The sequence below is a fragment of the Paroedura picta genome, chromosome 5 (assembly GCF_049243985.1).
Source record: "Paroedura picta isolate Pp20150507F chromosome 5, Ppicta_v3.0, whole genome shotgun sequence".
Taxonomy (NCBI): Eukaryota; Metazoa; Chordata; class Lepidosauria; order Squamata; family Gekkonidae; genus Paroedura; species Paroedura picta.
In genome coordinates, this window is record NC_135373.1 from 31,007,430 (window position 1) to 31,020,601 (window position 13,172).

The 13,172-nt window shown below is 45.8% G+C and overlaps 1 protein-coding gene across 1 annotated transcript; it reads left to right on the forward strand.

Moving 5' to 3' along the window:
* Positions 1-784: 784 nt before the first annotated feature.
* Positions 785-11,470, forward strand: LOC143839019 (trypsin-3-like). Its single transcript, XM_077340911.1, has 5 exons — positions 785-1,054; positions 3,698-3,872; positions 5,104-5,354; positions 7,638-7,774; positions 11,084-11,470. The coding sequence occupies exons 1-5, from the start codon at positions 1,009-1,011 to the stop codon at positions 11,243-11,245; spliced, it is 771 nt and encodes a 256-aa protein (XP_077197026.1). The 5' UTR covers positions 785-1,008; the 3' UTR covers positions 11,246-11,470.
* Positions 11,471-13,172: the final 1,702 nt, after the last annotated feature.

Sequence of the window (13,172 nt, forward strand, 5' to 3'; positions counted from 1 at the left end):
TACAAAGCATTCCTCTTGAAGGTCCCCCCCAAAAAATCAGGAACGAGATTAATTTTAATTTTAAAGTATCCAGACTCATGATTCAATAAGGGGTGGCATTCAAAAAGCAATATGCATCTATGATTAGATGCATCTATGATTAGATGCATAGGTGTTTAAACGGAGAAGTATGATTTAAAAAAAATTAGCAGGCATTGCGGGACCTTTAAAGCATGGAGAAAGGGGGTGGGTTGCTTGGATTGATTGACAGGCGAAAGAGAGAAATGTGTAAAGTACGTTGCTCTCTTCCGCCATTTCCAGCAGCAGTTGTGGAAGGTGAGAAGCACGAAAAGGTGGCAGACAAGAGCGAGACAGCAAAAAGGTGAGGAGGGGTTTGGAGGTGCAATAATATTTAGCGCTATGCCATTCAGCTGGCGTAACGCTATTTTTATTTGTGTGCGGAAATGCCTTCAGTATTGCCTAGACTAATGGGCAGCAGCTCTCTAGGGTCTCAAGTTGAGGTCTTTCACATCACCCATTCCCTGATCCTTCTTACTGGAGATGCCAAGGACTGAACCCTGGAACTGTTCTCCAGTGCGCATCATAAGTGAGCAGGAAGCAGAACATCGATCGGCATGGCCTAATCTGGATGCACTTCAGTGGCTTAGCTATTCTCTTGCTCATCATTTCTTTAGCATAGCTTAACCCCTCTCCTCAGGTCCCCACCCCCTCATTTGTCCAAACCTTCTCCTTTCCTAAACAGGAAGTTTAGTGGTGAATAATTCCTCTTCCTTCAGCACAGGAATTAACCACAGCATACCGGAGATAACACTGACGGAAGAATTGTTTACATAAATAAATTCCAGTAGCAACATTCAACCTCATCAGTTGGGTGTGTGCATGAGGACGGAGACTGAATTGGTATCACTCGCTGACTCCAGCGGATATCCTAGAACGGTGCTTCGCGAATCCTCTGCCCCGCAGCCAATTTCGTGGCGAGACTTGGACTCCTGTTGATCCATCGGTACGATGATGAAACTCGTCGCCTTTGGGCTTCTCCTGGTGAGCTTGGCAGGTAAGGCAAGGTTGTTTAATTCGCAAGACCTGTCGACAGCCAGCTTGCCAGCCCCTTTCCTCCTTATTTACTTAACATACTGAAATCCATGTCCTCTGAAGAAAGGACCCTCGGACAGGGCTCCACCAAACTGCAAAAAAGAGAGAGAATCACAGTATTCGGTCAACCAAGCAATGGCTTGGTCTTGGCTTCTTTGCAACATCCTTATTGCTGATAAGTGATAGCATCTAATGGCTGATCTGGTGACTGCTTAGCATGCAATATGGATTTAATGTAATAATGGTTTTAATGGTTTTTTTGGTGAAACCCCTCCCCCCTTCTTCATCAACAGAAACCCGGGCTGGGTCCACCCCTTTATCTGAAGTGGTAATGTTTATATTTTTAATGTGTCCTCCCCTAGAGGTCTTTGGATGGAAGGACAGGATAGAAATAAATAAATACAATTTGTAAAAACTAATTAAAACACAGGACACCAACCAAAGTCCATCTCATTGTCCCTTATTTTCCATAATCTCTGTTTGCTAATCCATCTTTTTGAAACAGGTGAGTTCCAAAAGTAGAATTGTTGAGTTAGGGTAGGGGTCTGCAAATTTTTAAAAAGTTGCCATATACAGGATGGAGCAGAGTTGTTCTCCCTTGCCCCAAAGGGATGAACCAGAACCAATGGGATGAAATTAATTCAAAAGAAATTCCGTCTAAGCATCCGGAAGAAGTTCCTGACAGTCAGAGTGGTTTCTTAGTGGAACAGGCTTCCTCGGGAGGCGGTGGGTTCTTCTTCTTTGGAAATGTTTAAACAGAGGCTGGATAACCACCTGACGGAGAGGCTGATTTTGTAAAGGTTCAAGGGGGTGGCAGGTGACAGTGGATGAGCGATAGGGTTGAGAGTGTCCTGCATAGTGCAGGGGATTGGACTAGATGACCCAGGAGGTCCCTTTCAACTCTATGATTCTATGATTCTATGATTCTAACTGTGACTGCAGAATCAACTGTGGCTCAACATGTGTGCGTGCCGTTAAGTCATATCTGACTTACGGTGATCCCAGCAAGGGGCTTTCGAGGTGAATAATAAACAGAGGTGGTTTACCATTGCCTTCCTCTCCAGTCTTCCTCGAAGGCCAGCCTTCCAAATATCAACCCTGCTTAGCTTCCATGATCTGATGAGATTGGGCTATACCACACGGCCTCCCCTCCCATGGGGCTGTGCACAGAACAAAACAAAAAATTCAAAATTTTAAGCGATAGTCTATCGGAAGGGTAGGGGAGATACTAGAACGCCCAGGATGTGAAGGAAATAGCAGGTGAAGATTTTGCTGGGACTAAAGAGCATCTTTCGGATGCTTTACGGAAAGTGAAACAATATATATGCATCTAAGCCCATACCATGTTCAGCTCTGGTCCAGTGCAGTAAAATGTTTATTCAGGATGCTCCTGTGCAAATGGATGATTACGTATTATGAGACTTTGATTATGCCACTTCCTCAAAAAGGACTCACAACAACTAGTGTTCAGGCTGCACACATAACAATGATATTTAAATTCTGTAATTTCAGTTGGACAAGTGGGTTTTCTTATAGTGGCCCTTGTACTGATGTCTTGCATTGAAATTTGACACTGTTTGGCTCTTTATAATTAGAAAAGGTCACTCATCCTTGATAGAGGGTTACCGCTTAAATTGGCAGTGCACCCCAGGAGACAAGTCCTTCCTTAGGAAGATGTGCCAATACCCAGGTCTACTACTTGCCTACCCCTACTGAGAGATGGCTTTGAAAGTCAAGGAGGAATTTTGACATCAGGTTGGGTTGTTGTTAGTTGCGAAGTCATGTCCGACCCATTGCGACCCCATGGACAATGATCCTCCAGGCCTTCCTGTCCTCTATCTACCATTCCCCGGAGTCAATTTAAGCTAGCACCGAGTGCTTCAGTGACTCCATCCAGCCACCTCATTCTCTGTCATCCTCTTCTTCTTTTGCTCTCAATCGCTCCCAGCATTAGGCTCTTCTCCAGGGAGTCCTGGTATCCAACTTGAGAAACCATCAGTCTCTGCCTAGGCTCCTTGGGAAATATTCTGGGGGTGAACCCTGGGAAGGGAAAGTGCCACTGCTTGTCCGCAATGCTCTAGGAAAGTCCCCTGTTTGACAGTAAACACCACAGAGATTTGGTGGATTTCTAGAGTGGTGTGGGGAGTGGGATGGTGTCACTTCTGGGCACATACCTGCCAAACCTGTCTCTGCCTAATTTGTCTGCTATGTAGGCTAGCCCTGGTCCCGGCAGCATCAATTTTTTAAAAAATTATGTAATGATAGAAGATTCAAGTAGCTAGCTGTGTTGACCTGAAGTAGCAAAACTAGTGCTTGCACTCGAAAGCTCATGCCTTGAATAAATCTTTGTTGGTCCTAAAGGTGCTATTGGACTCAATTTTTGTTATGTCATGATAGGTTAGGTATGATTAGGATAATGGTTGGCAAACACAGTACGCATGATCCTGTGAAGGCATTGCTTTGCACTGTGGATCTTAGGCAGCATCTTCTGATCTTGCCTCTGTCCACCCCTCTTTTAGAATGTTTTTGATGGAGATCCATCCTCCGTAATGGGGAAAGCCCCAAGGTGTGGTGATGTTCTGGTTGATTTTGCCATTTCCTGCAGTGCTTGGCCAACCAGGTACCCGAATCATCGGTGGGTACCCTTGTGGAGAACGCAACCGCCCCTACCAAGCGGCCCTTGTGTATGGACGAAAAGGCAATTGGAACATTTATTGTGGAGGGAGCTTAGTAAGTCCGTGCTGGGTCCTCTCTGCTGCCCACTGCAAGCCCAAATTGGGGTAAGTGACTGCTTCTTCAAGGTGAACAGAATTCCTTTACCTGATCATCTCGGGGTACAAGGCAATAACAGATATCACGATGAGTCCAGCACCCAAAGCTATGTCTTCTTAAGATACAACTTAACTGCGCATGCTACTCATTCTCAGGGGCCCTGCTCTGGATGCCCACCCCATCTGAATCCAGGCAGGTAGCAACCTGGAAAAGGGTGCTGTTTTTTAATTACAAATGCTGATATATTCAAACTGTTTTTTAATGTTATTTTTTAATAATTTTAATTTAAAAATTTGCATACATAAAAAAAAGAAAAGACAGTTGAGAAATAGAAAGAAAAGAAAAAGAAGAAGAAATGGGAGATACCTAGAAAAGAGATAGAGAAGTATGAATACAAAGAACAGAGTTACTGAACACATTACAATAAATACATTTTCACAAAGGCACTTACAAAGCATGCTATTTCCAAAAAAGTAAGCGTGTTCCAACTTCAGGCTGCAAGAAAATAAACTTTCCCATTAAGAGATCCTAGTTTTTTATTATGTTGAAGGGCAGAACAGAGAAGGCCAGCCCAAGGTTCATTGAGGGGTAGGTTATAAACATCAATATCAGTCAATCAGTCAATCTACTATTTGGGCCTGGGTTTGGTCTGGCTGGCAATAACAGATGGAGATGATGATGGGTATAAGCCAACACCACTTCTTGTGTTGCCATTGGCCAGGAGTAAGCAAAGCCCCATTGACATATCAGAGCCTCTTCAGTATGCCTCCCTAAGCAGCTGCTCCCGTAGCTTGGGTGGAGAACCAGCCCTGGGAGATAAAGCTCATCCTCAGTTGGAAAATAGGTCTGTATTCCTTTTTAAAGGCATGTCTCTGTCTTCATCCTTAACTAGGATTGCCAATTCCAGCTCAGAATCAGGACTTTTTGAGGGGTGGTGCCTGGGAAGGGTGGAGTTTGTGGAGGGAAGAGAGAGTTCAGCAGGAATGTGCTGCCATTCTAGGATTTCTGTTTCTCCTAGGCTCTATAGTGTATCATAGAGTCCAACCTCCAAAGCTGCAACTTCCACCAGGAAAAATGATCTACGTAGCCTCAAAATCACTTGCAATTCCACGACAACTACAAGCCCCATCTGGATGTTAATTACCCTCTATCCTTGGCCTCCACTTGGCTTCCTTGGTTGATCCGGTTCGAGTGTAGATTTCCAGTTGTTTTCTCACTGTTTCTTCCTTCGCCAAATAGCATGAAGGTGTGCCTTGGCAAGACCAACTTGAAGAAAAGAGAAAGCACAGAGCAGTGCTTAAGTATCGCTGAAGTTAAACTGCACCCCAATTACACGAGACGAAACAACGACAAAGATTTCATGCTGCTTCGGCTTCGACCCTGCGCCAAGCTCAATGACGCTGTGAAGACCATTCCCTTGCCATCCAAGTGCCCTCCAGATAACTCAGAATGCACAGTGTCAGGCTGGGGAACTATAAGATCTCCTCAAGGTACTGTGACTATCCCCCCTTGCCTAGATCTGTGAGGTTGGAATGTCTGGGACCAAACCTCACAGATATTTCTCCACTTTCCTATTGCCTGTCATAGACCATTTCTGCACTGGAGATTTTGCACTGGGCTGCAGGCTGGAGTTTGAGCCAAAGCAGGTTGCCCCAACTCTTCCTGCTCCCACAAGGGGGAGCATTTGGCATGGTGCACCTTGTCCACCCTGGATTTGTGCTCCCACACGGGAGCCGGGGTAGCAAAGTTCTCGGTTCCGCGAATACACCAGGAAGAATTTTACATCTTCACATTCTTATGTTGTAACATTCTTCCTGGTGTGTTTTCCCATCTTCACAACACTATGACAGGTAATAGGAACCATCTTAGTGCCCTGGTAACCCTACCTAGGAGAGAGAGAATATATATACACTTAGATAGAATACAGCAGGGGGCTTTCAAACTGGCCCAGTAAAAGGCATTTCAAGGGATCCATGGAAGAGTGATCCATCAAAGGTGGAGAGCAGTAGGTCTCTGCTTCAGCAGTAGACTGCCTACTTCTCACTGACTCAACCTGCTGCCACTCAGCTGGGTGGTAAGGTCAGGCAACGTTCCAATATTGTATGAACACTATGACATCATTTCCAGTGCAATGTGGAAGTAATATCATTGTATTGGACAATACTCTAGCAATTGCCCCAAATTCTATGTCTAAGCCATCAAATTTGGAGTGAATACTAGAGCATCAGCCCAGTGAGATGATATCATTTCTGGGTCACCCTGGAAGTGATGTCATGGCATCAGTGTAATGCCAAAAATGTAAGTACTTGTTCCCACCATGGTTGGCAACCCTAATCAGAAGCCATGATGACTCTATGTTCAGAGGCTGGAAACTTCTGGCTATCAGTTCTAAGAACCAAGATTCAGAGAAAGCCTGTTGGTTTGACCTCCAGGTCAACTGGCTGACCCCTGTGTGAAACAGGATGCTGGACTTGGTGGAGCACCACTTATGTTTGTATGCTTTAACATGGTACCGCCTGCCTTTACCTTAAAATTAGAGTCAGGAAAAATAATAATGAATCCAGTGAATTGATCCAGCTGGTTCAGGAATCCACCTGGTTCAGGAATCAACATGTCCTTATCATGTGTCCACTGTCCTTCAACGTTGACTACTGTGAGTTGCAGCAGCTCTCTAGATGATCACTTTCCCCTGGAAAAGCAGGGATTTAATCTGGGATCATCTGCATAGGTTCTATTACTGATCCCCTCTGCTGTGAGAACGGGATTGTCTCCAGATTTGCCAGCAGGGCAGAAGAAAAATGTCCTGTCCCTTTAAAGGGGATTTAAGGGAGCTGTAGCATTTTCATTAGCCTGAACTCATTGGAGATGGAAGCAAGACAGTGCTGGCCATGATCAATACTTGGATGGGAGATCCCCAAGGAAAACAAGGAGTTGGTACATGCAGGGAAGCAATGGCTCACCTCCTTTGCTTGTCCCTTGCCTTGTCAACTCCAGGAACGGTGGTAATAAATCAGTTGCAACTTCACAGCACTTAGCTATATTATTTACCTGGTCATACCACAAAAAAGCTTCATGTTTTCATTTCCACATGCTGCTAAACCTTGATTAAAGAGTGAGAAGACATTTTTCTCCAGGCCTAATATAACCTTCATTGTTACTCTTTGTTCTAGCACAGGGGTTCTTAACATATCTGATGGCGTGACTCCCTTTGGGTCACCGGGGTCGCTGCCGTGGTGGCGGCTGCAGTGGCATGGCAGCAACGGTGTAGTGGTCGTCCGGCAGCCTCAGCAACCCAAAGGGGGTCGTAGGGTTGCGCATGGCTGCTTTGGCAATCATGGAAGGCTGAGGCGGCCAGCGCCGCGGAGGGGATTGCCGAAGTGGCCGTACACAACCCTCACGCCATTAGAAAGGTGGCAGCGGCGACCCCTGGTTGATTGACCCCCTAGGGGTCACGACCCCCAGATTGAGAACCGCTGTTCTAGCAAGTATTCTGTGCTTTAAACATGCAAGAATCTAACAGATTGAGTTTTTCCTTCTGGCTTGTTGACCTAGCCATGGCCACTGCTCTATGGCTTTGTGGAGGAGCATCAGACTATCTCTAGCCAAGTCCTAGCTGGAAACAACATTCTTATTCAAAAACAGCATTATTGACAGCAGCCAGTGGCACTCAGTCAATTGAATCACCTTCTGATGATGCTAGCTGTCAACTTATCTCTGACCGTCTTGTTTGTCATCCATGACTGACCTCTTGGTCCATATCTGTTCTCCTCTAGCAAAGCTTCCAGACCTCCTACAGTGTGCAGATGTCAAAACGGTCCCCCAGCAGACATGCAACACAGCGTATCGTGGAGCCATCACACCCTTCATGATGTGTGCTGGAGTCCCGGAGGGAGGCACAGACTCCTGCCAGGTGAGGAGGGGTCAATAGTCAGAGGGACTTAACCCCTTTCTGGGGAATTCTTCCACGAGTCATGGGCTGAGTGGGACAGGTAGGGTCTGGGGTTATTATTATTATTATTATTATTAGACTTTTAGCCCACCCGGAAGGCTCATGGTGGGTTATATTCAATAAAAATCCCAATAAAATACCCCTAAAAATACAACAATATCCTGACAAAAAACCAACATCCAAGACATATGCGGTGACATAACACAACTAAAATACCCCCCTAAAAACCAACTCCGGGGATGGCATGGAAAACGATCTCAACTGCCATAGAATAGTCCAGGAGGGGGCTCCAGATCTTGCTGGTGCCCTGGCCTCAACCGTAAACCTGGTGGAAGAGCTCCATCTTGCAGGCCCTGTGCAACCCCGAAAGATCCCACAGGGCCCTTAGCTCTTCCGGGAGCTCATTCCACCAGTTACCCTGGTGGTGGACGCATGGCAGTTACTGGTATCCAGAGCCTACCAGAGTTGGGTGTTGGGTATGGCCCATGATCACTCATGGGCAGGACACCACAGGGGCAAGAATATGCTGAAGAGGGTACTAGCCCACTTCTTCTACATTGGAATTCACATCAGCGCAACCGACCAGCCCTTTTCTTTTGTTCAGCTGTTGTATTACTTGCATGATGCATATAGAGATAGGATCTCCGAATAAATGATGCCTCCATAAACTTGGGTTTGTGTCATGTGGTAGCCAAGAGACAACACTGAACAAGAAACAGCCTTAGGAAAGTGTCTATCAGCAGCTTTGGCCCCATCTGTGGTGATAAGATTAACCCACTTTACAAAAGAACAAAATCTGAGTCCAGTGGCAAAGTTTAATTCTGGGTATAAGCTTTCGCGTGCATGCACACTTGTTACCTGATAAAGTGTATGTGCTCTTGAAAGCTTATACCTAAAATTAAACTTTGTTGTGTCAGATCAACAAGGCTGCCCATCTGAATTGACTTGACAAAAGTTGCCCTGACCTGCATGGTCAATCTCATCATGTCTCAGAAGCTCCAGTTCATATTTGGATGGGAGACTAAAAAAGACGAACTGGGTAACTGTGCCGAGGCAGGCAGTGGCGAACCACCTAGAACAGACTTTCTCAACTATTATACCACTGAGAAATCCCTGAAATATTCCTCAGGCTTCAAGAAGCCCGAGAAGCAGCACAATGATGCATAATATGATTGGGAAGCATAGCTGTGTACATACCCACCTGGAGCACTTCCCCACCATCTCCAGGCCTATCACTGGCTATTGGAGAGACTATTGGTCCTCCAGGAAGGCCTGGAGGATCATTGTCCATGGGGTCGTGATGGGTCAAATATGACTAAACAACTAACAGCAACAACAACAACAACAACAACTGGTCCTTGATTCATTCCAATCCAGCTTCCAACCTAGCCATAAGGTGGAGAACACACTGGTCACCCTGACAGATGATTCCCAACACCAATTTGATGGAGGCAGATCGGTGCTGCTGATACTATGCGATCTGACAGCAGCGTTCAATATAGTTGACCACAAGCTTCTGGCTTGACAGCCTAACAGTGGCTGATCTCCGTTCTCCAAGATCAGGGACAGAGGGTGGCAGCCGTGGAGGATCAGTTGCACTGCAAAATCCAATGTAGAAGGAGTGGACTAGTACCCTCTTCAGCATATTCTTTCCCCCATGGTGTCCTGCCCATGAGTAATCATGGGCCATACCCAGGGTCTTCCTCCTGCACTGGGGTGGCCTTTTTGGGTGTCACTGGCTGCATCATCATCAACTACATCAAATCGGGGATGTCCCACCTCAGTAATTTGGGGTACAGCAGTTGCTTCACCAGAGTGAAAGGTGGCTTGTACCAAGCGCTCTATGTTGACCATGGGACAACTATTGATGTCCCTGTGGAAGTAGGCCACTGCTGCCTGGTGAATTATGGGATAGCCGGGAGGGGATGGATGCCCTCAGCATGAAAGTAGAGCTTTTGTTGGCTTAGCTGGACCAGTGCCAGCACTGGTGGGGCCTTAGGGGTTGCGCTGTAGGCTTGGAGGCTATACTCCAATAAAAAAGAATAGGAATTGTCCAGGCTACTCCAAATCAATAATGGACCTTTTTATTTCTTCTTTTTATAATGATTCAAAACCTTGTAAATCGTCCAAAATCATAACAGAAATAAATCAAAACCCAAACGGGTTCCTAGGTAAATTATATCTTGTTTTCCCAAACTTCCTCAGTGATTGTGATCCTTCATAGTGTTTTCACTGCTCCATATTAATTATCACTTGGGCTCTCTGTTCGTCATACTTTTTGGGTCCTAATTTGCGTGGTGCGTGGTCATTCACGGAGGGGTACTCCTGGTCTGGAAGATCCCATATGCCCCAGCCCCAGGCTCTTTCAGCATCCATCCCCCCATGGTTCTGGTCCATGGTCCTGGATCCCCAGCTAAGAGCAACCTCTTACTCCTGTGGTGGTTACTGGACACAGTGAAACCCTGGATACTCTAAAGGTGACTCAAGATGAAGTAGAAACATGGAGCTCAAAACATGTTCACAGTACTATGAGCCTCTCTACTAGATAGGGACAACTAGACTGTATCAATGAAACAAATCCTGTTAAACAAAGTCCTCAGCAGCAGGTTGCCTGAATAAGAAGGAGGTTGTGCCTTGTGTGACTTCCCTTGTTTGATGTACACGGCCCTGAGCTGGGTTTGGGAGGGCACTATAGAAATTCAATAAATGATCGTGATAATAATAATGTTATCTGAACACACCTTATAACAGGGGTAGTCCATGAACATCTGGAGGACCACAGGTTGACTACCCCTGCCTTATAAAGCCTTATAAAGCACCATATTCAAACTAAGTGACAGTCTACAGCCAGCTTGGTGTAGTGGTTAGGAGAGTGGACTTCCAATCTAGCAAGTCGGGTTTGATCCCGCGCTCCCCCACATGCAGCCAGCTGCATGACCTTGGGCTCGCCACAACAATGATAAAGCTGTTCTGACCAAGCAATGATATCAGGGCTCTCTCAGCCTCACCTACATCAGAGGGGAAAGGAAAGGCAATCAGAAGCCACTTTCAGACTCCTTCAGAGAGAGAAAAGTGGCATATAAGAACCAACTCTTCTTCTTCTTCTTCTTCTTCTTCTTCTTCTTCTTCTTCTTCTTCTTCTTCTTCTTCTTCTTCTTCTTCTTCTTCTTCTTCTTCTTCTATACAGAACAGAGCAGGCAATCTAGTTGGACTTAAAACCCTATTAATTTCGGTGTGCCCACTGACTGTTTCTGTGATTTCTCCCCACAGGGTGACTCTGGGGGCCCACTGGTGTGCAACGGAAAAGTTGAAGGCGTGGTTTCTTGGGGGACCTATGTGTGTGCACAGAAAGGGAATCCTGGAGTCTACAGCAAAGTCTGCTGCGTGGTGCCATGGATCAAAGACACAATAACCAAGCAGGGCAAATGCTGACCCAAGCCACAGCGCAAGCCTCAAGGGACAAGGAACCTCCTCACCATGAGACCCGCCCCTTGCACAGGCATCCCCATTTGTGCATGGGCTCATCTTTCTAAACCTCTCAAGCCCACGTTCTGCCATTGGTACCAACGGCCCATATTTCTCGAAGTCTCGTCATGCACTGCCTGGTGCTGATTCAAGTTTTATTGCTGCTTTAAGTGGGAGCTCACTTTGCTACTTTCCCCTCTCTTTGCATTCTGTTATACACTGGTCGGCACTGGAGAGAGAAGATGCAGGAAGAGGAAAGGGCTGTAGTCGGGAAATACTGGGGAATGGGTCACACCCATCCTTCCCTTTAGACCAGTGGTTCTCAACCTTCCTAATGCCCTGACCCTTTAATACAGTTCCTCATGTTGACCGTTTATGCACTGGGAACCTCACTGCCCCACCCCCCTGTCAGGAGCACAGATTGGGGGCGGATGAGGTGCACCGGGCTAAATACTCCCCCATGTGGATGCAGGAAGAGGTGGGGCAACCTGCCACGACTAAAACTCCAGTCTGCAGCCCTGCATGAAACCCTCAGTGCGTAAATGGTCATTGTGATGACCCCCTACCATAAAATCAGGCTGAGAACCACCTTATTGTCCAAAGATCTGGGAAAGGGGGAATTATGTCCCCCGCAGGCTTTACCGGTTGTGGCCCTTTCTTACCCTGATGCCAATGCAAAAAGGATCTATAATCAGTGAAACTGTAGAGAAGAGGTGGCAGGCAGGTGCTCTGCTGTTCCACACAGTGTTTCTTCACATATATACATATATTCAACTGTTTGCTTTGAAGACAGATACAAGAAGGTAATTTTGTGAAGTGCTTTGAGCAGTTGAACGCTCTATATACAAGTGCCCTGCATTGGTGTCAGGATGGAACAAGGAAAAAGCTCAGAGGGCCAGGGATATTAAGGGAAGCTGGGGGACTGCACTTCCCTCCAACAGACTTTTTGTATTGCCCAATTTATGGTCTCCTTCAAAAGCTCTTCCAATTAATATGATGGCACTTGAAGTCTACTAGACGGTGGCTTGTACCCACTTCCTCACTCCTTCACACGCTGGGTGACCCTGGGCCAGTCACAGTTCTCTTAGAGCTGGTCTCAGAGAGGAGTTCTCTTAGAGCTCTCTCAGCTCCACGTGCCTCACAGGGTGTCTACTGTGGGGAGAGGAAGGGAAAGGCGTTTGTAAGCTGCTTTTGGTCTATTCCAGGTAGTAAAAAGTAAGGCATTTTAAAAAGCTTTGTCTCCAATGCAAGTTCCAAAACAGCTTTATAAAACATTGATTTTTTCTGTTTTTAAGGAATGTACATGTACAAATATACATAAAGGCAAGTCACCTTGAACAGGTGTTTTGCCCCATGGGCTTCCCATTTATGCAGTTTTCTCCCCAAAGGGCATAGGTTTGTGCCTATACAGCAACGGATGTGGCTCTTTTCTTATCACGCTGTCCCCGTATATAGTTTGTTTGAAGAGGCTTTACAGGACCATGGAGTCCCTGATTTAAAAAAAATAATAATTGTCTTTGTATTTAATGCAGGTACCCAAAAGATGAGCTGCAAAACAATATTAAAAAATCATTACAAATATTTATTTAACAAAGTGCACTGATACAATGTATTAAAAACAAAGTGAAAACAACACACCTCTAACTGCACACGACAGAATAGACCAAATGCATTTCGAACCCCAGGGTCTTCCTCAGTGGTCAAATTATTGTGTGGAATGCTCTTTTGGCAAAGAAACATCTGTTAGGTGTAGCTCCAACTAGTCTTTCTAAAGTATATGATTTGGAGCCCACCTTCTAAAATATGTATTATCTGAGACCACCACTGTCAGCTTTTGCCTAGCTCTCCATCAAGAGTGCATTTCCATGTGTGCCAGAAAAGCTTATATATAGAA